The following is a 26,565-nucleotide window of genomic DNA, read 5'->3' as shown; positions in this document are numbered from 1 at the left end:
TGGCCACGCCGCAGGTCAACATCACCCACAAGCCTGAGATGAGGGGAATACACCACTTTGGCCACTGGCGACCGGGGCAGCTCTGCCCAGGGTTGTGTCCCTTCCTCGGGCTGCCTCCTTCCTGCCTCCCCCTTCCCACAAGGAATTTTGAGGCAGCAAAGATCATGGTTTGGGATTATCCATCCTGTTTTAGGTTGCAGCACGGAACTTCTGTTAAAAGGTGTCCTGGGACAGATCTGTCCTGCTAAATAGGTGCGTGGCCACTTCCTACACCCACAGCTTCTCCCTGCTCTTAGCTGGGGTGTGGTGAGGTGCTGCAAAACCACAGCGAGCCAGAAAAGGTCACCAGAAAACAAACACAAGGCTATTCCTAAAATTCTGCCGCAGCCAAGCGTGGGAGGGCAGCCCAGCAGGTCCTCATGGGGCTCTGGTGAGGGCTTGGTGCAGGCAGCGCTGCCTGCCTGCCTGCCTGCGCCGAGCCCCGCTGCACGGCAGGAGCATCACAAACCCAACCGTTTTGCTCCTCTCCCTCCAAGCCCAACTCTCTCCACCGCTGTGCCTTGGTGGAAAGGTCTCCGTGCAGACGTTTTTCATGTGCACGCTCCCAGCTCCGCAAGATTTCCTCTCCCCCAAGGAGCCCCAGGAGGGTCCCAAGCCAGAGGACCCACCACTCTCACAGCCATGACTCTGCCCCTCACCCCAATGGTCTCCAGAGCCAGTTTGCTGCCCCAAAAGCCCAGCCAGACCCTACGGCCCAGCCGGGAGCATGCACAGAGGCTGGTCCTTACCTTTGAACCCCCGCATCCCCACTGGACCTGGAGGGCCAAGGTCTCCTTGGTCCCCTTTCAAGCCACGTGGTCCTGGTGGTCCTCTCTCCCCAGGTAGCCCTGCAGCGAGGACAAAGAGGCAAAATGACCCTGTTGCCACCGAGACCTACACAAACCAGATGTACGCGCGCACACACACACACACACGTGTCCTGCTTGCCAGCAGACGTGCCAGTCGATCTCTGGTTCTTTGCCGGGAGTCAGGGACCATCAGGAGACACCTGAGAGTCCAGCCCATCCTCTCTTTCTGCACCTACCCCTGGATATGGGATGGATTTAACCCAGAGACAGGCTGGTGCTAATGCAGCTCTGAACATCTTAAGGCTCAGATGAAGGTAACTGGGCTCCAAAGCAGGTGACCAAGGAGGAAGAGTGAGGAGCCAGGGTGGAGCAGAGACCCCAAGGAGTCACGATGTGCCCAGTCTGAGCTGCAGGTCCCTCGCATCCATGCACGCTGACCAGGTGGGTTTGCTATTTATTGGAGAAGGGTTTGGATTGAAACCCCTTACCTGAGCACCCCTGAGCTCCCGGAGGTGGGAAGTGGGGGCTTTAGTCCGGGAGCTTGGCCTGCCTTCGTAGGGGACGCAGCCAAGCCCTGGAGGTGACCTCCATCCCCGTGGGCCAGCAAGGGGAGGTGGAGGGAGGGACCCCTGTGCTGCTGACGGGCTCTGGTGGGACCTGGCGTTGGTCCCACCAAATTGACCCAGCAGGGACTCAGCCCGAGCCTGAGTTTGGGTTAGATCCAAAGCTCCTTGGGGGTGAAACTCCTCCAGCACCCGAGCTCAGCCCCCTGCCTGGCGCGATGCTGCTGGTCTCCCCTGGCCATATAGAGGGACCCCCGGATTCCCTGGGCGCTGCGCCTTCTGCCCTTCCTGGGCTGGGCTTTTCCAAACTTAAGTCAGTAGTTTCCTCTGGTTTAAGAGGAAAAAAAGCTGCCAGGAGGAATTTGGGCACCAGCTCCAGAGGACATGGTCTGGGGCTTAACTCTTTCCCTGATGCATCTGGCCAAAACCTCGCCTCCCTCCCAGGGGGATGCTGCAGCGTGTCACAACATGGTTTTGTATTTGGGTAGAGGAGCTGGGGCAGAGGCAGGATGGTAGATCCGCTGTGCAAAAGGGGATTTACCAGGGATGCTTTACAATGCCTGGCTGCACCTGAACCTGAGCTGCCCATATCCAAAGGGCTGGTGCTGTGACCGCATCTGGAAAAGCACCAGAGAAAGCGAGACAGAGGAAGACCCCAAAAATAGTGGCCCTTTCAGCAACTCTTCCTGAAGGTGAACCCTCCGGAGATTGTTTTGTTTTTCTGTTTAAACAAAAAAAAAAAAAAAAAAGAAAGAAAAGAGGAAAGCAGCCAGACGATATATTTCTGATGCTTGTTACACCCAAGAAAAACAGCCATGAATCTGTCAACGCAAAAAAATATAGCCGTCGGTGAAAGGAGCATGGGCAGCCAGCACTGAGAAGGGCTTTCAGAGAGCGATTGGGTTTCCAGGCTGGCTCTGCCTAATTTGGCTGGTCCTGCTGCCCACCAGGGAGCGGGGGGAAACGGGGTACCAAAATATGAGGTTTTAAGCCCAGCCTAATACCAGCAGCTCAGACACATGGGGCCGGGGCGCTGAACCTGACTCTGACACCGATAGTCCTACGTGGGTCACGTCTTCAGCAGTCAAGGTGAAGCCAGGGCTGGACATCCTCTGGGACGGAGAAGGAGGTCCATGCCCCTGGCAGGACGGGTCCTGTTGCCTCAATAGGAAAGAGCCTCTTGGGGACAGAAAATCCTTACCAACGGGGATCCTCCATCACCTCTGCGCCATCCCTGGCTCTCGGATGCAAAGCCAGTATTTCTAGGTTTGGCTTAAAATTAGAAACAGGCTCAAGCCGAATCCTGTTCCTCAGGGTGGGGGGTGTCTTCGGTTGTTTTTTTAATTGAATTTCTCTCAAAACCAATGGTTGGAATTAAGAAGGGGGAAAAAATATTGGCATTCTTCACATCGAAAAAAAGCCTCAGAGCTGCAGGCGGTGGCGAAGTCCACCCTGCCAGGCTGGAGGGACCCCACGCCAGGTCCCTGTGTGCTGCCAGGGGGGTGCAGGCAGCGGGGCCAGCCCTCGTACCTTGTAAGGGCTTGGTTTTAGTGAGCGCGGGGTGATGGCCAGCCCCTGCACGCACCGGGGCTGGGTGGCTGTGTCAAAGGAGCCTGGGGGCATCAACCTGCAGGTGATGGACCCTTGCAGCTCTCGCTGTCCTGGGGCCAGCTGGGAGATGAGACGGACTTTTTGCCCCTAAAGACTGGCTGTCTGGAGATGGGGCAGCAGGTTAATCCTGTTGTTCTTCAAGGCTTGTGCATAGCCAGCGAGGTCCCACGGGACAGGTTGGGAAGTCACCGGGAGGTGTCCCGTTGACTCTATGGACTTTGGGTGAAGGCTTGCAGGGTTATGGGCACCGCGGACGTGTTGTTCCTTACCTCGCAGCCCAGGCAGGCCGGGAAGACCAGGTTCACCCTCCATCCCTTCATTGCCTTGGTCTCCTTTGGGTCCTGGTGGCCCTGAAACACACAAAGGTATTGGAGCGCAGCCATCGTGCCCCAGCTTTGCAGCCGTGCAGCAGATGCATGTGTGCACGCACCCACCCACCCTTCTCCAGCCATTAGCATTTATCAGGTGTCCAGGGACCTCTAACAAACACAGACCCCTGCAGACAGGAGGAAAGTGACAGCGAGGGAGCTTGCCAGCAGCCTTCCTCCATGATCTATGGATTTTAAAGGCCAAACACGACTACATCGACTTGTCCCACGTGCCAGAAAACTTCACCTTGCTGCTCCAGCGGTTCCACCTTGAGTGTGACTCTATGGGAAATTCCAGTCTCCTGGAATTTCCTTTTGACCAAAAGTTGTGACATCTCCAATAAAATAATGTTAGGGGGGGAAAAAAAAACCAAAAAAAAAAGAGATGCATTTTGGATATACTGAGATGAAGCTTTAGGAGGGGATTTGCATCACTGATCTCATCAGGAACTAGCCATTGGTAATTGCTTTGCAGTGTAAACTCTTGTGAGCGAGCAGAAAGTCCAACCCAGTAATAGAGTTATATTCCTCAGCCTGCAAAGGGCCAAGTCTGCAAAGCTGAAAACAATTATGAGCTAAATCAATTGGAAGAAAGAATTTGAACAGAAAAAAAAAAAAAAAGACTCATGGGATGATAGAAAATAGGGCAGAGAGAGGCCTGGAGGGGTCATTTGGTCTTTGTCCTACCAAGCCAGGGCGATAATTGGAAACTGTTAAACACTGTTTTCCTAGAAACCCCAAAAGTCATAATCTCACAGTTGTGCAGAAAGCAAACAACCAGCCAGGGCTACAGGCAACGTGGTAATGCAAAAGGATCAGGAGGAGAAGAGAGAGGATGTTTAGCAGTCCTAATGAATGAGTAATTAGGATCTGCAAATATTATGCAGAAATCAGGGGGTTCCTGAGCAGATGAACCACAGCAAGCTCAGGAAACATCCCAAGCTGGAGATGGTCAGGTGCTGGGAGGGGACTACAGGGAAATATTGCATTAGCTTGCCCTGGGTTTCCTCTTCCCTAGGTGATGCACATCTCCGGGCGCTAAGAGGACGTGGGGATGGACGCTAGACCCTGTTCTCAGTTGGCAAAACAAAAGGATGCAAAGAACAATGGACACGCAGGAGAGCTGAGTACAATGAGGAGGCATTTTCGGGTGGGAACAAGAGGAACCACGAGCAGCAGGGATGTTGTCTGCCTGGGGAGAGGCAGGATTGTCCATGATGGAGAAGGTCCAGCAACATTCAAGAGCTGCTCCATGGGCAAACACGGGGCAGGAGCCAGGTGAGGTGTGCGCTGTGTGAAGGTGCTGGGATGGCTGGTGAAACAGTTTTCATTCCCATAGCATTAAAGAAGGGCGTTACACAACAGCCATGAAATCATTGAATCACAGAATGGTTTGGGTTGGAAGGCACATCTAGTGCAACCCCCTGCCATGAGCAGGGACATCTTCAACCAGACCAGGTTGCTCAGAGCCCCGTCCAGCCTGACCTTGGATGTTTCCAGGGATGGGGCAGCGACCACCTCTCTGGGCAACCTGGGCCAGTGTTTCACCATCCTCAGTGTAAAACTACATATTCTTAAATCTGCTTTCTTGCCTGCTGGAGTTTGAAAAAATGAATAGATGGGCAAATAAATAAGCAATAGGAAGCACCTGATTGCATAAATAGACGGTATTAAGTACAGCAGTTGATTTTCAGTGCCCCAAAAGAGCAAGGGGGAGGTCAAGCCATGCCAGTTTGTTAAAGTGCAATAATTTGTGTATGTTCAGGCTGCCCCATATCACCCAAACCCTTCTGAAACAAAGAACTAATGGATAATGTATTAAAATAAGTCGATACCATTAATTTCAGCCTACAGGGTGTTAGAGAAAGCAGAGCTTGCCAGACATCCAAGGCTTTATAGAGGTGATGGTGAGTTTGATGGGTAGCAGTGGGAGTGTCAAGGCAAAGAGGTATTCCTACCAGCATATCTCCTGCCCAAATGTCCCAGGTGTCCCAGGACAAGCAGCAGCAAAAACTCTGTATGACCCAGCCATGCTCCTGGGTTCGGGTCAAGTTCTTCCCTCCCCTGCTGCACCCCAGCATAGCAAAGGTTGGGCTGCTGAAAACCACTTGCTTAAACAAAACAGATGCTTTCCCACCGCGAGCAAAACTAAAAGCAACCCTGGACATATTTGCAGTGGGAGCCACCAAGGCAAGGTCTCCCATTTTGTCACCCTGACTTTGCCCCAGGCATCCTCTCCGAAGGGAAGGGCTCCCACACCAATGGCACTGGAGCAAAACTACTGCTGACATGAAATCTCTTGCTTCTCCCACGCTGGCTCCGGCACAGCTCAGCTGAGGTCCCTTGTGCGGGGGCAGCTCCGACAGCTTCCATGTGCTCTGGTTTTATGGGCATACTGGGAAATAATCCACACTAGGGCCCCACCTCAGTTCTGTTAACCCTGGAAGGGACATGGGAGCTGCCCGCTCAGGGCACCTCTCAGTGGGATTTGGGTTAGAGCTGCCCTTCCTCCTTAAAATCAGCTGCTACAGTGCAGCCGCCTAGTCCTCTGCCACCATCTCATCTCATCACCTCATCTCACCTCTTCTACCATCTCAGAAGACCATCCCACAGGACATGGGGGAGGTCAAGGGCATGGACAGGCTAAGAAGGGAACTAAGTTTTGTGGAGGATGACCATGGGCAACAGACAATCTCATCCGCTCCGTAAGAGCTGGAGACTGGGAGAAGGCAGCCAGGGAAGAGACATTTTGTCCCTTACTCCCTTTCTCTGATGCCTGGGCTTAGAAACGGGGCTTGGGCTTGGCAGATCGTCGGGTCGATCCTGTTTGCTGGCTCCTAGGTTTTGGCATTCATCCCTCAGAGCTATTCCCACAGTAGTGAGCCCTGTGGTCCATCAGCCACCAGAACATCGCCCCTTGGCTACATCCAGGCAGCTCCATGAGCAGAGATGGTCCCATCCCCAGGGACAGCTGGTGGGATGGGACACAGGGAGCAGCTGGGGTGGAGGACGGAGGAGCACTGGGAGGGGCAGTTGGGAGAGGCTGAGCAGCACTGCAGACACTGTGCCAAGCTGGTCCCCACCCCAGAGGGTTTGGGGTTTACACTTGGGAAAGAAAACCCCAGCCCAGATGCACCCCTGCTTCACCCGCCTGCCTGCACAGGGCTGGGCTGCTCGCTGCATCAGCAGAGGAGAAAAACCTTCCAAAACCATCGGGATGAGGACTTTCATGACGTGCGCAGATCTGACGGCCAGATGGGACCGTTGCAATCGTCCCACCAGACCTGCTGCGAGCCAGCACATCCCACCCAGTGAGTTGTGCGAGTGGATCCAGGCGGGCGGTGGATCTCAGGCATCCTCCCTCCTGGTGACACCGTTATTTAAGACCCAGAGCCCCTCTGTGCTGCGAGGCCAAGCCCTCTCCGAGGCACGTGAGCTGCTTGGCATGGTCGGCTGCTGGAGACGAGCCTGGGGACCTCCCGAGGCTGCCATCGCCAGCAAACAGCCTCAAAATCCAGAGCTCAGGGCAGCTAAAGTCTTGGGGGAAGGAAAATGCACCCCCAAGCAGGCAGCCCTGCATCACCCAGGACAGGCTCTGCCGGTGCAAATCCAGCCGGGAGCACGGTGGATTCATCCAAGGACATCTGGAGCCAGGGTAAAGCCAGCTGGGCACAAGGCTCCTAAAATTATCCATGACCCATCGCTGCCGACAGAAAGCAGGGAAGGAGGAGGGATGGGGAGAGAGGGAAGTCGGGGCTGCCAGGAATGTGTCAGGGCAGCGGCTGATAAATCAGGTGCTGGCCCGTTGGGAGGGGATTTGTTTTGCTTTCTGGTTATGTTAATTGGATTAACATGGCGCATGGGTATCAGGCTCCGTGATGGCCCCCTTCCTCGGTGGCTTCATCCAAGAGAGGGTGACATCCTCCCCACGGCAGTGTGGGGAAGAGAGGGCACCAGGGGCGGGTAGGCAGCTATGAAAACCTCAAAGCAATGGCTGCGACGGGGTCCCAGCAGCCCCGAAGCAGGCGTTGGGAGCCAACGTCCCCCAGGGGCCAGGGAAATTACCCCAGTGAGTTGCTGGTACCCACGGGTGATGGTTGGCCTGGATGGGGAGATGTAGCTGCTGTGGTTCAAACCACATCTGTCCCCTCTTGGCTCAGCAGACGGCCAGAGGGAGCAAGTGCCTTGGCGTCAGCCCCTCTCTTCCCCATCTGGTATTTCAGCTGGAAGCACCAGAAATGAGCAACAGCCTGTCGCATCTCCGCAAGTGCAAATCAACAGCCTAGAAGTGGGACAGCGACTGCCCCCCAGTCTCTTGCTCTGCCCCCAGGAGCTTGCGTTGGGCTCTTCTGTGTTTCTTCATGGTTTTTCCCCCCCTCCCATGGCCAGTTCATTCCCTGGGACTGTGATCAGGTCATGGCATCTAACAGCCACGGATGTGTCCTGAATGAATTTTTCCAGCTCCTGCGCTCATGAGATAATGGTGTGACAAATGGCTGGATCTTGGAGATAATTAAGACAAAGGGAGTAGATGCTTAGCAGACTGAGGGGAGGATTACCAAGGTAACCATATAACTAAAAAAAAAAAAAGGGTATCAGGAAAACTAGGGTCAATGGTCAAGAGTTAGCAGGGATGGGTTGTTTATTTCACCACGCTGAGGGTAGTGAGACACTGGCCCAGGTCGCCCAGAGAGGTGGTCGCTGCCCCATCCCTGGAACCATCCAAGGTCAGGTTGGACGGGGCTCTGAGCAACCTGGTCTGGTTGAAGATGTCCCTGCTCATGGCAGGGGGTTGCACTAGATGGACCTTGAAAGGTCGCTTCCAACCCAAACCGCTCTGTGAGTCGATGATTCTATGATTTGGGAGGGGCTGAGGGTGGTAAAGGAGAAGATGGGAGGGGGAAAATGGAGTAAAGGGGATGTACAGTGAAGTGAATTATGTGATTGATGATGAATGAGGGTACTGGTGGGCAGCCTTCTGTTTGATCACTGCAGTACGAAGCAGGGCAAGAAACCCCCCATCTCTGCCGCGCTCGGTCTGGTTCACTTTCATGGTCAGGAGGGACCTGGCAGAGTTTTTTCCTGGCATCTTTGAGGGCACCTTGGGAGCTTTCTCCCTAACATGGATGGAGGAGCATTTGGGGGGTCCAAGAGTCCAAGGTAATGAACACCACAGACACCTAAACAGTGGTGCCTGGTGGATTTGATACACCAAGGAGTACCTGAGACATCCCCACAGGACATCCCCATGCCACAGCACCACCCAAAGCACTGAGAATACCCCCCATCCTCATGGCAGCTTCATGCACCGACGAGGGAGCTGCTTACAAGAGACGCTCGGCTTACCCCGTATGACGGAGATGTTCTTCAGTGCGACGGAGTGCTCCCAGTCCTTCAGCCGCAGGTCCTCCGTCACGTTGTTGAGGATGGCCAGCTCGTGCTTCAGCTGCTCCTCCATGGCTATATGGATGAGACGCATCTGCCGGGCATCTTCGGTGGCGTTGCTGATCAGCACCTGCAGGTCCTGGATGCGGGTATGGTGGATGTTGACGTCGTAGGAGAAGGTCCTGTTCATGGCGTCCACGGCCCCGCTCACGGTCGTCACCTGGTCACTCAGGCTCTCCACCCTGCTGCCCAGGTGGCTCAGGAGATGGTCATGGTGCTGCAGCAGCAGCCGGCTGCTGTTGCCTTCCACGGAGAGCTTGTACATCTCCTGCTGAGCCGCGTCGCTCTGCTGGGTCAAGCTGTCCCAGAGGTTGGACACTGCCTTGTCGGTTTGGCTGGCCTGGGTCTGCAGGCTCCAGAGAAGCCCTTCCAGCTTCTGCAGTGACCCCGTCATGAGGAACAAGGAGTCTGAGTGGTTCTGCAGGAGGTCCTGGAGCCTCCAGATGTGATCCAGCACATCCCCCTTCACAGGTAGGTGCAGCAGCTTCAGCTGCATGTCCCGAAAGCTCTCGTTGAGGCGGTTGACGTTCCCCATCAGCACCTTCAGGTCCTCGGGGGATGTCTGCGGTCTGGAGACTGCAAGGGATGGAGAGGAGTGGGACATCAGAACCGCCCCATGGAGGTGGGGACCCTCCTGAGAGGTGCAACCCCGTCTCCTCCCAAGGAGTGCTTGGACATCCCCCCGTTCCTCGGTGCTTGGAGGTAGAAGCCCAACCTCATAGCCCCAAAAGGTTGATCTCACCAGCCCCTCTTTGGCCCCACGGTTTTCTCCATGGTTGGAGAAGGAGGTTGGTTGCTGAAGGGCTGGAGAAGGAGGCACCTCGCTCGGGAGGGACTCCCGAGGCTCCCAGCAGCTCTGGGCTTCAGGGTGGCTCTGGGCTTTGCCAGATGGGTCACGGTGCTACAAAGCTCTGCCTCGTGGCTTCACCCGGCTCGTGTTTGCCTTTGGTCAGAGGACTGACTGCTAACACCATCCGCTTCCCTCTCCTAAAAACAGACCTTAAAACCTGCTTCTTCCCCCACTGAGGTTTTAATTTTAATTTTAACAATCAGGTTTCCCTTCTGGCCACTGCTCTTGGACCTCAGCTCAGCCCCTTGCTCTATAATGAAGACCAGAGGCTGGCTCGGCAGGTCTCCACGGCGCTGGGTGCGGTTTGCTGTCAGCCTCCAAGCACCACATCCCGCATCCCGGGGCTGCCACGGCTCTTCCCAAGGGAGGAAACCCACCCTGGCTCAGGAGCATCCTTCACCCCCTGCCTCTGCCTCCCCCGTGGCAGAGAGCTCCTGGCCACCCAGGCACCCACCCCAAACTCCTCCTGGCCTGGCACCAGCTCCCAGAGCACTGAGATGGGGTTCGGAAAGGGAACCTAGAAATTTGGGGGGAACCTCTTGCTCTCAGCGGGTCCTAGCACTGCTCCAACAACCCTCTGCCCAACAAGCCCAGTAGCACCCAGTAAAGCCCCATTCTGGACCCCATCACCCCACCGCACACCTTGGTGCGCCCCAAAAACGCTGATCCAGGCAGGGGAATGTAATCTTCTCCCTCTGCCTTTTGTTGATGCTGGGTCTCCAATGCAGCCCGGGGTGGGGGACTCAAAGCCAAATCCACACAAATAATGAGATATATTTTTTTAAAAAATAAATAATCCCCATTGTTCCTTAAGCTGTGGTGGGGCTTTGGCTGGCGTGACGCCGCGGGCTGGCGCAGGACCGGCCTGGCAGCTCACCCCCTCATTTCCACGGAGGAGAAACGGAGCGAAGCCATTTGGTTTGAATTAAAATCGCAGGAATAAGGAGAGGGTGAAAGCAGACGTGCACACGCGAAGAGCTCCAGGCCCCCCCACGCCAGGCTTGGGGCCACCCGCAGCGGTGGCACTGGGTGCCCGGCGAGGGGACCGGGGGGACCCGCCGTGCCCAGAGAGGGGCTGTGGGAGCACCGTGAGGCGAGCAGCCCCCCCAGCTCTGCCACGGGCTGGTGGGTGCCATAACGGAGGAGCTGAGCATCTTCCAGACACTAAAGGCATCTTTCCCCCATTAATTAGCCCCCGTTAACTAATCCCGCTGCTGGACCGTCCCAGTTCCCCAGCCTGGAAGCTCGGCGTTCTCCTCCTGGGGTATGGGGACGCTTTTTGGTCCCCCCTGCACATCCCTGCTTGTCACCCGCGTCACTGCAGGGGGGATGTCTCGACGTCACCGGTTATCGCCCATCCCTACCGTGCCAGCCGCCCAGCGGGCACTGTCTTTGCCCGTGGGGGTTCACAACTGGAAAGACAACCAAGCGACATCCCCAAGGCCACCCTGAGAGGGGACAACCGGCAAGGAAAGACCTTGGGAAAAATCACCACAGGGCTGGCAAAGGGGTGGGTGCTGCTGCCTTCTGCGTGGGTGACCAAAGCTGTTGCGTCAAGCGTTTCTCGACTCAGGGTGCCCATGATGGGTGCAGAGACAACCCACGGCTTCCTTGCAACGAAACCAAGGGGGAAAGCAACGCTGTGTAGCCAGCGCAAGGGGAAATAACCCAAATCCCAGGTCCTGCGGTGGCCGAGGGCTGGGAAGGTTGGGCAGGCTTCTCTCCGTTGCACCTGCGGTTAGCTGCAAAGCCTGCGGAGTTCTCCAAATTCCCATCAATCACTTCCAAAAACCAGCTGGGATCCCTGTGGCTCTCCTCTGCCCAGCTCTGGCACTGCAGCCGCCAACCCGAGAGCAGCAACTGAGGCTGCTCCAGAGCATCCTGCAGCCAAAACCACGCCGGGAAGCTTCCAAGCAGCAACACCTCCAGTCTTGGGCTGCTCTGCGCATGCACGTGCATGTGTGCCAGAGGCTCTCCTGCCTCCCAAATCTTCTGCCTCCCACTTTCCACTTGCTGGGTTGGTAGGATGGACTAATCCTGCTGCAAGGCAGAGGCACGGACATCGCAGCACTCAGCAGGCAAAGCTGTGGGCCAGGGCTGCAGGCACAGGGCTGAGCCAGAAGAGCAGAACGTGGGTGTTGTGGGCCCATAACACCCTCCTCGGTTTCTGTTCTTCGCATGAAATCGAGTGCTGGGGAGCGTTAGGGTTGCTAGGAGCCTGGAGTACACACACAGAGGCATGCACAGAGCTCACGAGCGCACACACATGCTCACACACGCACGCAGGCATGGGCACAGCGCAGATACTTAAGCACACGAGTACATGCATGCCTGGGCACAGCACAGACATGTACACACAACGCGCGCGCACAGGACACACAAACACGCATGCACGCAGCACATGTGCAGGCACAAGGCACACGCATGCTCACATACAGGCATGCACCCAGTGCGCACACCCATGAATGCACCCAGTGCAGACATGCAAATGCACATGCATGCATGCACACACAAATGCACGCACACGTATGCGTGCACACAGTGTGCACGCAAATGCACGCTGCACGCATGCATGCACACAGCACACAGAAACACACACACAGGTACACACACATGCACCCAGCACTGACATGTTCCCTGCCATGGAGCCCCAAATACTGCCTGGCAGCACTGGGGGGGAGCTAACGGTCCTCAAAAGGCTCCGCGAGCAGCTTCTCCCTCCTGCTCTTGCGCTCTGGGGACACGCTGTCGTCCTGGCTGCTGTCCCCACTGGTGTTTCAAGGAGAAAAGGTCTGCAAGAATTCCACAGTCCTACCCCAAAATCCTTTCCAGGTCATTCTGCCGCTGCTGAATCGAGCAGCACCAGCCCTGTGCAAGGTCATGCCTTGCACATCTGCTCGTGGGCATGCACGTGGGTGTGAAAGATGCTAAAAAGCTAACGGGCATCGAACGAAAGTGGCACAGTAGAGCCCTAGAGAGACAGAAGGAGGCGGTTTCATGTGGGTAAGCCATGGAACAGCTTGCTGCAGGAAGGCTGGAAAGGTACAAGGTGAGAAATGCCTTGAGGTTACTAAATATACATATATTTCTATAAATGCATACCTATATGCACACAGCACAATGCAAATGTGCATGCATGCACCTGCCCTTTCTGCACACCTGCATTGCAACCCGTGCAGATGCACCCTGAGCTGCACACACACACACACACACACACACACAGAGTCACGCTCACACACATTTTTGCACGATGGGGACCAGCTTGCTCCAGGGGAGCATTTCGTGCCTGCACGCCATCGGCTCTGCCAGAGGTAATCCGGCCTCGATGGAAACCACCGCTTCACTGGGGCTAATGAAGAATGTGACCCATGCCCTCGCGCTCCTGCTAATAATTTTCATGTGACTCGTCCCAGAGGAGCCTTGCAGAGGGGACGAGCACGCACACGCACAGCCGTGCATGCACACCGCTGCACTGCACACCCTCACTGCCGCCCGGACCCGCTCCCGGGGGCAACCGTGCACCACGAGCACATACAGGCACCTGCACCCTTGCACGCACCCAAAATCCGCCTTCCCCCTTTTAGGCTCACGTATAGCCGAGGTGATGCTGCAAAGCAGATGCGTGCACGTTGAATACAGATGTTTTCACCATCCTTGGCAATCCAAGTTTTGCAGCGTTACCCGGCTGCCGAAAACCAAGAGGCTGCACGCAAAGTCTCGCAGGACACCTCAGTTTGGTCTCCAAGCTGGAAGTGCTGCTGACGATTTGGACCCAGCTGTGAGCCCCAGGGCATTGCCACTGGCTCCCCTGGCTTTTATTTCTATGGGACAGTCGGCCAGATGCTGAGCACGAGGTTCAACACGCAACTGGATGCGCAACGGCAGCGAGTCTGGGCATCCCAAACCTCCAGCCCAAATATGAGCCCAACATCCTACGGCCTCAGCCCTGCACGAGAGCATCTCCTCCTCCTCCTCCAGCATTTTGGAAAGGGTGGAAACCAAGCCCTGGGCTGGGAAAACAGCTACAGGAGAAGGATTTGGGGAAGGATGGGGAGAGGGGGACAGTGGGGAGCAGCCAGCACTTGGCTCCAGCATGAGTTTCAGGGCTTATTAGCCCAGGCAGAGGGCCACAGGGCCCCGCTGCCGGCAGCTTTTCGGTGGCTCAGGTTTGCTTCGTGTCCCCAGGGAGATGCCGGCTGCAGGCTCAGACCCGCTTTGGAGCCAGCTCATAGGGAGCAGGAGGAGTTTGCGCTGGAGCTGACCGGGGAGCGCTCCCACCATGGGGCTGGGGCTGTTGCTCTCATCTCCGCTGGCATCCTTGGAACATGAGTTTTGGGGCTACAGCTCTTGAAACGGAGGGTGCTTGTTTCCTTGGATGCTTCTGCCAGGCATCCAGGGGTGCCAAGCATGGAAGTGTGGCCACTCTCCATATGAGCACAGAGATGGGGTGCAAGTCAGATGCCCATCTGTATGCACGGTTCACACGAAATCGCTTGGGTCATTAGCCGCATCCTAACGAGCCCTGCCTGACCTCCCGCTGCTGCTGGAGCAGCTCAGGGCTGGGTGCCTGGGGTGCCTGGGCATGGGGCCAGGTGGGGATTTGGGTTCAAACACCAAAGTGCAAGTCTGTGCATGCAGGCGGCTGGGATTTAACCCAGACCTTGCAAAAAAGCCAAGACTGGAGTTCTAACCTTGGGCTAGGTGCCTTTTTAGTGGATGAGGAGAGGTCAGGGACAGGGAGAAAGGGAGTGTGCGTCCCCAGGAGCCAGAAAACTGCTGCCAGGCTTGCGAGAGAGGATATTAAAAGCAGGCTGGGTTGAAACCACCCCGGCTCTGTTGCTGAAAACATCCTGTTTCCGCAGCTCCGAGGTGGTTCAGGGTATTTTTGGCAGTTTACTCATTTTCGATCCCTTTTCACGGCGTGTCTTGCGAGTCACAGGACACCTGCCCAAGCCGGCTTCAAAATGATGCCTGGGGGAGCTGCCTTGCCAAATCCACCAGGTTCACCTCTCGGGAACACCAGCATGGATTCGGGGACTTATCTCCAGGGGCTGGTTTCCCATGCAATGCCCCAGCCCTGCTGGGAAACACCGTGGGGTGTGCAAGTGTGTATTTGCACACACATGCACGTTTCTGTGCCTGTTTGCACACATACACGCTTTCCAAGGAGGCTTTTGGGAATTTCCCTCCTTTCCCGTGGGCAGGATGGGAAGCAGCGGAGCAAGGGAGGCGGAACACCCCTGCTCTGTGTTGCTGGCCCTGGGGTGAAGGGATGCTGGCAGTGGAGGGCATGGACCAGGGGCGCAGCTTCCCCATCACCCTTCCCCAAGACAGCATGGTGAGAGTTGCTTTTTGGGGAGCAGCCGGGGTATCACAGCCCATCCCTCTCCAAAAAGCATGAGGTCTGGAGACAAGCTGGACACCCTATGCTCATTTGCCCTGTGTGGGATAGTTTCTGCTTCAGGTGGGACCTGCTCTGAGCAGGGTCCTCACCGCGGCTCTGGGAGGACAGGGATGGACAGGGTGGAACAACAAATGGTGATGTTCCTCTTACAGCGTCGTGGCCAGCTCTTCCCAGCTCAAGGAGCAGATGAGAGCAACTCTACTTCTCTAAATGCTGTATCTTTCTGTGCACCTTCCCCTCTGATAGGAGCCAAGGGATGCTGGGCAGAAGGTCTCAGCTCTGGCAAGCTGGTGTCTGGTCTCCAGTAGCACAAAGTGGGATTTTCCATGGGAAAACCAAGCCCTCCACCATTAAGGGTGCCCATGAATATCCAGTCCTGGTCCTCCAAGGAACCATCAGCTCCAACGTTGAGGTTTCAGCCACAGACACCTGAAGCTGAGGACCGTCAGGGTTGTCTCCCTGGCCTACATGTGGCTCCCTGCTGGATGTGGTCTCCTCACCCTGTTGCAAGACCACCCCATGCCTGTGGTTCTCCTTGATGTGATAAGACCGCTCCGGGCACCCGCGGTCGGCACAGCCGGCTCCAGACCTTGTGAGTCAGCTACATCCAAAGCCAGAGGCTTGGCTTAAAGTTCCAGACATGCAGAAAGCAATAACAAAAGAGATGATTTTTCTCTTCATTTTGCTTTTCTTCTCCAAGATTGCGGTCCACAACCCGGGGGGTAAGGTGGTTTTACTGGGGTCTTACCGAAAGCTGAAATCCTGCCAGTCACGGGACTCCAGGAGATGGGGCTTTGAAGATGCCCATGACCGTGAGCCTCCAGCTCTCCCTGCTGTCAGCCGATGCCATAATGTTATTGTTGTTGCTGGAGCTGCTTTTGGGTGAGCAGCTGTAGCTCAGCCCAGGACAAGAGCGCCTGTCCTGAGCTTTTTGCACAATTCATGGCATCCCTCGCTCAGGGTTTCACAGGCCAAAAATAACATTAAAACAATGTAATGCAAGAAATAAGTGGGAGAGGCTTCAAAATTCCAGCAAAACCTTCTCTGTCGCTTCCCTAGCCCAGGAAAAAAAAAAAACACAACTAAATCCACCCTTTGCAAAAGACACAGGCTGCCTTCATGGCGCTGGCATTACCGCAGCTGGAGTTAAACTTGAAATCCGTCACCCCCCCAGCTGCCTGCAACAGGCAAGGCACAGAAAATCATCCCAAAGGGATGATGCGGGGGCAGCGCTCAGCCCTGCCCAGCAGCTAGTGGAGATTTGGGGCTGGAAAGGGGGGGGGGGGGGGCATATGTCCCCCCCCCGTCCCCCCCCATGGATGCTGGGGTTAAAGCTGGGAAGGAGGTGGGTGGGAAGCAAGGAACCGGTCCTTGGCGCTGGCATTTCCCACCCACGCCCGCTGCGGCACCCATCCAAGCCCCCCCACCCATCCGAGCCCCACACGGGGGTGGTACGGGTGCAAGGGGGATGGTACTGGGACCATGGGTTAAAGCAGGCATCTTCACAAACTGCTTCCAGCACGGCGACAGGGAAAACAAGCCGGCGGCGATGTGGACCACATGGGATGCGTACGCAGGGATGAGCTGAGGCTGGGAGCAATTACAGGCATCTGCGAGCAGCTTTCCCATCCCTGCGCTCACCAAAAAGCTGGAGAGGGGAGGCAGGAGCCTTGCCGGCACGTGCTGTGCAAGAATAACGCCCTGCCTGTGAGCTGCCTGCATCTCCATCGCTGATGGAGCTCGGGCTTATTCTTACCCCAAGCAAAATGGGGGGGGGATTGGTGCAAACCCAGGAGCCGTGACCTAGCGATGGGAACAATTCCAGCCCTGAACACGGGGTTCCTGAGCACCTCCTGAGCCTCACCATCCCCAGCACGTGATGTTTGGACCCTGCAGCAACTCCAGCCTCAAAGTTTAAATCAAAACCGCTCCAGATGTGCAGTATGGAGCGGCACGGGCTCATGTCATTTTCCCCAAGGAGCTGAAAGTGCAGCACAGAGGCGATGCCTGCCTTGGTTTGCAGCCATCGCTTTCAGGCAGGCATCAGCTCCTCGCCCCACTTCTGCTGGATCCCGTATTTTCCTCCCCTGAATGGCATGGAAACCCTCCTGAATGCCACCACAGAGGCAGCAGAATCGTGGTCCCAAGCTCATGGCCAGACCCAGTTCACATTGCACCAAGCTTCTGCGCAGGGGAGCATCACCCTGGTGTACCGCTGCACCCCACAGGGAGGACCCAGGCTCAGCCCTTACCTGCGAGGATGAATACTCCGACGAGGATGAGGAAGACGAGGAGGTAGAGTCCCACCACGGCGTACTTCAGTGCTGCCAAGGAGCCCAGCCGGCTGCAGCGTCCTGCTGCCTTCATCCTCCGCCTGGGACCTGGGGGACAGGGCAGGGTGTCAGGGAGAGCATCATGCACCCAGTCTGTCTGGGCTCCATCTCCCAGCGGGAGAAAATATTGCAAATATAATTTTGGCAATGCCTTGCAGGTGCAGGCACAGCTCTGCATGCCCCACTGTTGATCCGCCCAGGTTGCCCAGAGAGGTGGTCGCTGCCCCATCCCTGGAACCATTCAGGGTCAGGTCGGACGGGGCTCTGAGCAACCTGGTCTGGTCGAAGATGACAGAATCACAGAATGGTTTGGGTTGGAAGGGACCTTAGAGATCATCTGGTTCCAACCTCCTGCCACGGGCAGGGACACCTTCCACTAGACCGGGTTGCGCAAAGCCCCATCCAACCTGGCCTTGGACACTTCCAGGGATGGGGCAGCCACAGCCTCTCTGGGCAACCTGTGCCAGTGCCTCACCACCCTCACAGGGAAGAGCTTCTTCCTTACAATCTAATCCAAAGATTGGATGTCCCTGCTCATGGCAGGGGGGTTGGAACCAGATGATCTTTAGAGGTCCCTTCCAACCAAACCATTCTAAGATTCCAAGATGCCTGGATCCTGACATCCCTGCCGGTCTCTGCTTGCCCACCCCTGCACTAACTGCAATCTAGCTCCTCTTCGATGCTGCCACAAGCCCTGAGCAGCAAGAGCCGTGTGCGAAGGAAGCGGGGTTTTATGAATCAAGTAGCCAGGAGGAAAATGCAAGGAAAGACGAGGAAAGCCTCCTGTGCCATGAAGCCAGCGGCAGGGAAAAGTCATCTGGTTTTGGGCTTTGCACATGTTCAAAGCTTGAGCTCACGTTGAAATCTGGGGCAGGTTGTGGTCTTAGGTGGGAGCCGGAGCCTGATCTGGATACAGACCCCGCATCCCTCTGCCCCCAGCCCCAAGGCTGCAGTGATGCTTCAGCCCGGCACCTTGGCTCTCTGGGTGACCCCGTGCTGCTGGGATGGGGTGCAGGGCGCTGGGTGCCAGCATTTTTGTGTTGGACCCCTGTAGAAACACAAGGTTTCTGAGAGCAGCTGAGAACCGGCAACTTCATGCCAGGACAACAAGCGCTGCCTCGTTTTGCCCCTTGCCAGACCTGAGACGTCTCCAAGAAGGCACCGCCAGAAGGTGGAGGAAGAGTCCCAAACTCCCACCCCCTTGACTTTTGGGTGGCTGCACCCCATTGCTTGCTGCCCTCTAAGCCCCGAGGCACAGCGTAGCACCGATCCAGAGCCTGCATCAACCCAGCAGAAAGGGTGAAGCACCACAGCCCCGAAGCCAAACCTCCTGGGGAGGAGACCCCCCTCATCCACGGCCATGAGCAATGCCCACCGCCAGCCGGGACCATCCCTGCTGGGCTTCGGACCTCACCCCATCCCACCCCTCGGCTCCCTGTGGGACCAAGCTGGCCCTTGGGATGCCAGAGATGGAAAGGAGGTACAAGGGGCCGGGGGGGTCCCTAGCCTGGCAGGGACCCTTCCCCACTGCACCCTTGCCCTGCCCCAGCCGAGGGTCCGTGCGTCCGTCCCACTGGAGGACGGGGAGGTTTGCAAAAGCCTCCAGCCAGCAAAGGGTTACGCTGGGTGTATCGCTTAACTCGGCCCCATTTTGGGGCTCCAAAATGATAAAGTGCTGAGGTCAGGCTCACTGACACCCAGAGGGGATCCCGCGGGGACGTGGGGTGCTCGAGGCCCCCCGGCTCAGGTGCGAAAGGCGGTGCCTCTCCGGCGGGACCCCTCCATCTGCAATTCATTACCCGCACGCGGTTCCCATTTGCTGTCACCGGCCAAACAGATGGAGCCGAGGGCTTCAGAATGAGGAAAGCTGCAATATTTTTCTGACATTAACACTTATATCAGGTCCTGGGAGACTCCGGGAGGAGCTGGCCCCGGGCCCCGAACCACCCACTCCTCTTTGCTGCTCTCGGAAGAGCAGGAGGGACCGCAGCTGCGTAAGCAGCGTTTTCACAACAGCCCGCTCCGAGGAGCCCACGGGCGGGCTCCGGCCAGTAACCAAGGGGAAAAGCAAATATTTCTTCCCCCTGCCCATGCCCCGGGGAGCTGGAGCTGTGGCCCACCCGGTCAGTGGGGGAGCAGAAAGTGGGAGGCTGGAAGGAGCCGGGACTTGTCATCCCCCAAGCCCTGGGGGGGGTCCGCGGCTGCTGTCCCGGGGGTCGTGGCAAGCAGCAGGCTGCTGCACTGGTCCTCAGCCCCAAGCCGAGCATTTTCCGTGAGCCCAGGAGCCCACTCAAGTGGTCCCATCCTCATGAGGAAGCTCTCGGGGTTGTCCTGGACCCTGTCCTCTGCAGCTGCAAGACCAGACGCAGCCCCACAAGCGCTGCTCCAGCAACCTCTCCCGCGGGAACGGGCTTCCTTGGAGGGCCAGCTCTGCGTCGGGGGGGGGAGCTGTGGATGAGCAGATTTGCCCCGAGAGATCCGGGACAACCTGCCACAAAAACACCAAAGCCAGGGAGATGCCTTGAACCTCACACCGCGGCAAGGTCTCTGCTGGGAATGGTGGCCTCAGTGGTGGAGGACACCAACTCTTCCCTCCCATCTCTTCCAGCATCGCTCCCTCCGGGCTCCACCACCCTCTCTGCCCATGTCGGCAGAGTGGCAGAGCACGGGGACAGCCCCTGGGCAGGATCTGCCCCTCTCTCTGCTGCAGGAAGGTGCCGCGGGCGTTAGACTTTACAAGCCAACAGCAGGAGGGAGGGCAGAGGCAGGAGCAGGCACACTGCTGAGAGCAGGGGGACCCTCGCAGGGTGACGCCGAGTTGGGGGAACGGCATCAAGGCTCAGGCTTCACCCGAATGGGAACTCCACCCTCTGGATTCAAAGCTGTCCCTACCCCAGGGGCTGGAGGGCAGGAGAAGACACCCACACAGCAATGCCACATCTCTTGCAATAACCATCACGAGCCACTTGCACCTTGCAAGCATCCAGAAGCAATTTGTCCGGAGCTGGGTGTTCCCGGCTCACTCGGTGCCTGGATGCAGCCCAGCCTGGGACACGGGCTGCCCTCTGGAAGCACCCCGGGGTCTCCATCACATCCTGGGGAAGTCCCACGTGCCTAAAACCAGGAAAGCGAGTCCCCCCTCACCCCGATCCCATGCTTGTGGTGGGGGACAGCAGCGCTGGGAAGCCCGCTCAGAACAAGACCAGTTTCCCCAGCAGCCCCGCAGGTCTCCAGGCAAAGCTGTCAGCAAAGGGACCTCACGTCTCTGCTTGAGCACCCAGCTCTGCCTGCAAAGGCCTCGGGAAAAATTCATCGGGGCTGTTTGCCCGGGGACCGAGCCTGGATCTGGTGAAACATGGACAGTATTTCACGCAGCAAGAGTGAAGGAAAAGAGCTCAGTGAGTCCACAGTGCAGACAGAGGCCAGCTAAGATGTGCAGGAGATACCAGCAGGTCCCGCAGTGTCCTGCTGCACGGCCCTGGTGCTACCAGTCCGGCTGCAGGGCATTTCTGGACAAGACTACATGCAAGAGAGCCAGAGGCTTGGAGAAGGGGAAGGAAAAAAAAAAAAGAAAAAGAAACAAAAAACCCCAAACCCAACCTTTAGGAAGCAAAGGGACTTTCCATGAAGCACGACCCTGGTCGGTGGCAGAACTGAATGAGATCCTGCGCACCTCAAGAGGCTCACGGTGCCCTGGGTCTGTCATCCCCCGTCAGACCAGAAAGGGGGGGACAGCACAGGAGGCACGGAAACCCCCTTGCAATGGGATTTCGCGAGCGTTTCTCCCAGTGAGGCTGTGCCAGCAGGAGAGAAGAATTTTCCTGCTCTGTTTGGGACACACACACATTCATCGTGGTGCTGCCTCCACCGAGGCACCCTCACCCTGCGCACCCTCCCTTCCCGGGGCAGGGATTGCTCCTCTGCTCTGGTCCCCTGGGACCACCGCCTGGAGCTGAGCACCTAACTCGGGTCAGACACCTTTGCCTGCGTGGGGCCGAATTGCTGAGGTTCTTCCTGAGCAATCCAAGCTCCCATGTCCCTCCCCCAGAAGCTCTCCGGGTTTGTGATACCAGGTTCAAACCCCCCCCCCCCCCAGACCGAGCCGCACGCGGAGCCCATACTCACCGTCCTCGCAGAGGTTCAGTTTGGAGAGGTTCCTTCCCTCGAAGGGCTCCTCGAAGATGGAGCCGTTCTCCCTCTCATTGAAGGTGTGAAGGTACATGGCCTTGTTCTCCATCCTGCTGCTGGTGGAGCAGAACAGGCACATGAGACGGCGCTCGGTGGCTACGGTATATCCCGATGTGGCAGGGGCCCAATCCTGGCTAATCCCGTACCCTGCACAGCTCGGGCACCATGGTCCGGTGCAATATGGGACGGGCTGGTGCTGGGGACACAGACCTGCTGCCAAGGGAGCCCTCTGCTCTCGCTTGCCAAAGCTGACCACCACGTCTCAGCATGGGGCTTCTCGACCTGCCCGTGGCCCGGGCTGGGTTTGGCAGTGCCCCAAACCAGAGCCAGACCGCCTCAGCGAATGCGGGGAGAAGCTGGTGGGCAAGTTCAGCGGGCCCACGGGCCCACCACCAGCTAGTCCTGCCCGCGCCCTTGCAGCCCGGTGAAACGCTCAGCACCGACGCAGGACCCCTGGCTCGTTGGCCACGGAGGGGTTCCCACCGCCCACCTCTGCCTGACCACGCGCCCCGCGGATGGCCAGCCTCCGCGTCCGCTCCGGGCACGTGCTGCATGTCTGTCCCTCCCCAGGGCTGGGGAGATGGGGGCTCAGCCTATGCATACAAGCCCCCCAGGACCTGTTTCACCCCTAGGGTTTGGGGTACCCCAGCACCGTGAGCCAAGCCTGCTCCCCCCATGGGCCTGATCCTGCTGTCATTGCCTCTCTGGTCAGGGGACTTTTTTGGGGGCTGGTCCTAGGGACAGGTCCATGCCCACAGTGAATACTCTCGGCCCTGGGGAGGTTGTGTCCCCTCTGCCATCGATGTTTCATTGCAGCATCTGGGGGAGGAGTGGGAATCAGCCCCCAGCAGGGCTCTGGCGTGGAAGGAGTTAAAATCACCCCCTAAGTGGGACCTGCTGAGCACTCCCAAACTCATCCCCTGCACCCCTGCGACTCCCCCAGCTCCAGCCACCCCTCGCCGTCAGCACACGGGTGCTCCGATCCATGGGGACCCCCAGCTCCTGCCACCCCCCCCACTCCCCCCAGCTAAAACCAGTCCCACTGGGAGCAGACTGGGCAGGGACCTCCCTGGCCGGCAGCAGCATCCCCAGCCCCTGGTCCCACTCCCACGGGGAAAACATCACCCGCGTAACCCGGGAGGGGAGGGGGTGTCTCGCAGCACCGTGGAATCAGACCTCGCCCCCCACATCCAGCCCCTCCGCGCCCACCCCACGCGGGTGGAAGTGGGGCAGATGGCCTGGGGGGGGTGTCCATCCCCGCACCCCATCCCGTCCCCCCCCCACCCCCGACGTCCCCTTTGTCCCCGCTCCCCACCGCGACGCCACTGACCTGCCGGGCGGACCCACGCGTGAGCGAGTTCCCCGTGGCTCCTTGCTCCCCCCCCCCCCGCCGCCCCCGCCTGCTCGCTCAGTCCCCGGGCTGCGCCATGGTGGCCGGAGCAGGGGGGCGAGGACAGCAAGGGGACCCCCCGACCTCACCGCCAGCTCCCCACGGGCTCGCAGGGACCGCCGCTCCCCGCCAGCCTCCCATGGGGGGGGGGGATGCGCCGAGCCGGGGGGGGGAACGGCCGCGGAGCCGGGAGGCTGTGAGCGAGGACGGCTCGGCCGGGAGGGGTTTTTTTTGGAGGCGGGGAACGGGAGGGGGGCCGGGCTCCCCACGCTCCCCCCCCCCCCCCCCCCCACTCCGGGGCCGCCCCCCGCCCTCCCTTCGCTGCCCAGTTCCCGACCAGTTCAGCCCGTGGCCGGCGGGAGCGATCGCAGCCCACGGAGAAGGGGGAAGGTGCTTGTGTCCGTGTGTATCGTGTCCCCCCCCCCCCCCCACGCTGCACCCAACGGGGAAACTGAGGCACGGAGGACCGGGGGGGGACTAAGCTGCGCTGACCCCCAAACCACCGCTGCTCTCGGCCTCGGCGTGGGCCGTGCGTGGGGTCACCCGCTGTGGTCAGCCTCTGGGGGGGGGGGGGGCAAGGTGGGGAGGGGGCTTTAAGGTGCTGCTGCAAGTCCCTCGCTGCCTTTGGGGTGCTGCCCGCTCCCCACCGCAGCCTGTGGCTAACGCAGGCCACTTGGGCTCGTAGCCCGCTCCCCTGCGTCCCTACCCCATGGTCGTGGAGCAGAGCAAAGCGCCCTCCGACACCCTGACGGGGCGGGGGGCACTGGCCTGGCCCTGTGGCGTGACGAGGAGGGTGACCGCTGTCCCCTCCGCGTGGGTGCGCGTGGGTGCGCTGCTCCCTTTCTGAGGGGGCGAGCACTGGGCAGACCGGGACGGTGGGCTCACTGCTGGCTCGTGTCCGGTTCCCCACCCGTAGGGACGACGGGGGCCAGGAGAGCTGAGCACGCTGCGTCACGCCACGAGCCGCTCGCCCCCCCAGGTGCCATCAGACGGGACGGGACAACACACCTCTTTGGAGGCCATAAACAGGCCGGGACTGAGAGCTAGACCTGGGACGAGGATGCCGAGACCCGGGGGGAGAAGGGCAAGCCCTCCTTGCCCAGGGGCTTCTCCAGCCCTGGTACCATCCTGAGGACACCCGTTGCCTCTTCCACCGGGAGGAAAGACCTCCAGGGGTGCAACCGCACGGCTGAGGGTCTCCTCCCACCGCGGTGCAATGTGAGTCCGTGGCAGCTGCCTCCCGCGGCCACCAAGGCTTCTCCTCGGGCCACCAAGGCTTCTCCTTGGGCCACCTACCAAGGACACCCTGAAAACCTGGGACAAGGAAAGACAACGCGCTCCAGGTCCGAACGGCTTGGGGTAGGGCTCTGACGGCGGAGCTGCCTTTCTTCTCAGAAAGGCCAAAAGCATCATCGAAGCGTGCTCCGCTCAGACCTGGCCAAACATCTGCAAACGTTGCCCCGGTGAAACCGAAACTGCAGTAAATAAAGGCAATTATTTTAGAGTATTCCCAAGGTTTCCTCTTAATACAAAACACCCGACCAACCAGTCCGGTTACCTTTTTTGCATCAAAAAAAAAACCCCAAAACCAAACAGTCACGTGTAATCCAGAAAGGTTAATATTTTATTAGATTTCAGGTAATTTCCAGCAGAGCTGCACTTTTGCATCTTGACAGCCTTCTCTGTTTATACGCCACACAATAAATTTGCCATTGGACGGTCCTGGGTTTGATTGAGGCATAGATCGAGTCTCGCTCTGCTGGCTTCCACTGAAAAACTGAAATACAAGCGCTAAAAAGGGATTTACCTTTACAAAAAGTGTGTAAAAACTATGCACAAGCTACAACTAACTTTTAGTCTAAATGCAATTAACCTCATCATCTATCGTCCTATTTTCTAAAAGACATTCAACAAAGCAGCTGAGGCACCTCCAGTGCTCACCAAACAAGACCAGCATGGGGAAAAGCCCCTTCACGAAGGGCTGGCAGATGTGACACAGGACCTGCAAGAGATCCACACCCTCCTGGGTCCTTAGGAGCCTGCATTTAAGCTACAGAATCTAACCCATAATGTCTCTAAAATTCCCACTTCCATGATGGTCAACACAGAAAAGCCATGAACTGATCAGTTAATATCAATTAAGGATAAAACCAAAAAAAACCCCCAAAAAACCAACAACAAAAAAATTTGATGAAAAAAAAGTAAAGAAACACTCTGTTGCAGGTCTTTTTGGTCAGTCCAGCTGTCACGGGGATTTTGGCAAAACCTGGATTTCTTGGCATTCCTTCTGGAAAACTGCAAGGAGAAGAGTAAAACGAAACAGACTTAGTTATTGGCACCTTTTTTTGTAGAAGGGGAACAAAATGATAATGTATTCAGTAGAAATGGATGGGAACACGCAAGTATCCTCAGCAGTCATGGAGCCCAGCTGTTTATTTAGGAATACATGGTGGGAAAAGACACACGGCACCCCAGGTCTGTCCCCAAGGCCTCTCCCACCCACCTCATTGATCCCGGAGAGGAGAAGCTGGACCATACCTGGCAGCACCCCAACCAGTTGGTCCCACGGACGAAAGGTGAGGCTGACCATGTTGGAAAAGTCCTTTTCCAGCATCTTGGTGACGTGCTCCTGCTGTCGCAGAGGGCAACAGCATCAGATGTCAGATGACAGAGCCATTAAGCTCCAGGAACTCCCGGTGTGCGCTATCATCTGCTGGGACCGCCAAGTTTGTAACGCTAGTGATGGCAGCTTTGACCTGGGCATACCCCAAAAATCTGCTGGGGAAGCATCAAAACTGATCTTCCCTACCCGAAGCAGATGAGGAGTTCCTTAGGTGAGTCTACATCCCACCTCGGTGTCCATCATCTCCGGTCAAGCCGGCATGCCAGATCTTTGGCCTGCGTAAAGGAACTTCACTCAAATAACTGTGATGAGTCTCGGCGTGTGTGATCACAGCCTGAATCCTCCGGGTTTCAACACACAAGAATGATGTGAATGGCCAGAGATGAGGTAGAAGAGCTCATATGAGGTCAGATATCAGGAAAGGAAGGGGCCAAGCTAGGAAATTACTACCTAAAAAACCTATCATTTTTCTTGCTAAGTAAGAAGACGGCAAAGCTGGTTTGGGGGACAACCAGGGAATTGAATCCAAACAAAAATCAGCTGAAGCTGATCAAGACCTCATTTTGTCATTGAAATTTCCAAAGACCATCACATTTATAACGTTGCAGAACAACCTGCATCTTGCACAATCACTCTGTCATCGTAGCAGCTATGTCCCACACAGTCCATACAATTTCACCGAGCGTTAAAAGCACTCTGCAGTGACCACCAGTCCAGCCATTAATTTGTCTATCACACTTTCTGGATTGACAACAGTAGGTTCTGAAGCGTCATTCACAGTCAGATCCTGGACCTGGCTCTTCATCTTCTCCTTTGCTTTTTCAAACACCTCCCTCCCTACCTCCACCTCAATGTCACGTTCCGGATGGGTATTTATCTGCTCACATGTCTCCTTCCTGCTTATCTGAGCAGCCCCTCTTGCAACGATGGGAAACATCAACG

General features: G+C 57.3%; 1 protein-coding gene across 2 annotated transcripts in view; it reads right to left on the bottom strand.

The window, feature by feature from the left end:
- The window catches only part of SCARA5 (scavenger receptor class A member 5), a 37,319-nt gene extending 14,094 nt beyond the window's left edge, over positions 1 to 23,225 (bottom strand). Inside the window, exons 1-6 of one of the 2 annotated variants that reach the window (XM_049819074.1) lie at positions 22,941 to 23,225; positions 21,548 to 21,666; positions 17,342 to 17,470; positions 8,737 to 9,411; positions 3,292 to 3,372; positions 789 to 887 (exon numbers count right to left, since the gene is read on the bottom strand). In XM_049819074.1, the coding sequence (XP_049675031.1) occupies positions 789 to 887; positions 3,292 to 3,372; positions 8,737 to 9,411; positions 17,342 to 17,470; positions 21,548 to 21,659 (1,096 nt within the window). In that variant the 5' untranslated portion in view covers positions 21,660 to 21,666; positions 22,941 to 23,225. The remainder of the gene's footprint in view (positions 1 to 788; positions 888 to 3,291; positions 3,373 to 8,736; positions 9,412 to 17,341; positions 17,471 to 21,547; positions 21,667 to 22,940) is intronic. The other variant, XM_049819075.1, reaches the window with a different exon arrangement.
- Positions 23,226 to 26,565: the final 3,340 nt, after the last annotated feature.

This window comes from Accipiter gentilis, chromosome 16 (genome assembly GCF_929443795.1).
Source record: "Accipiter gentilis chromosome 16, bAccGen1.1, whole genome shotgun sequence".
NCBI classification, from domain to species: domain Eukaryota; kingdom Metazoa; phylum Chordata; class Aves; order Accipitriformes; family Accipitridae; genus Astur; species Astur gentilis.
Note: the sequence above shows the minus strand (reverse complement) of the source record. Positions and strands in the feature narration are given on the sequence as shown.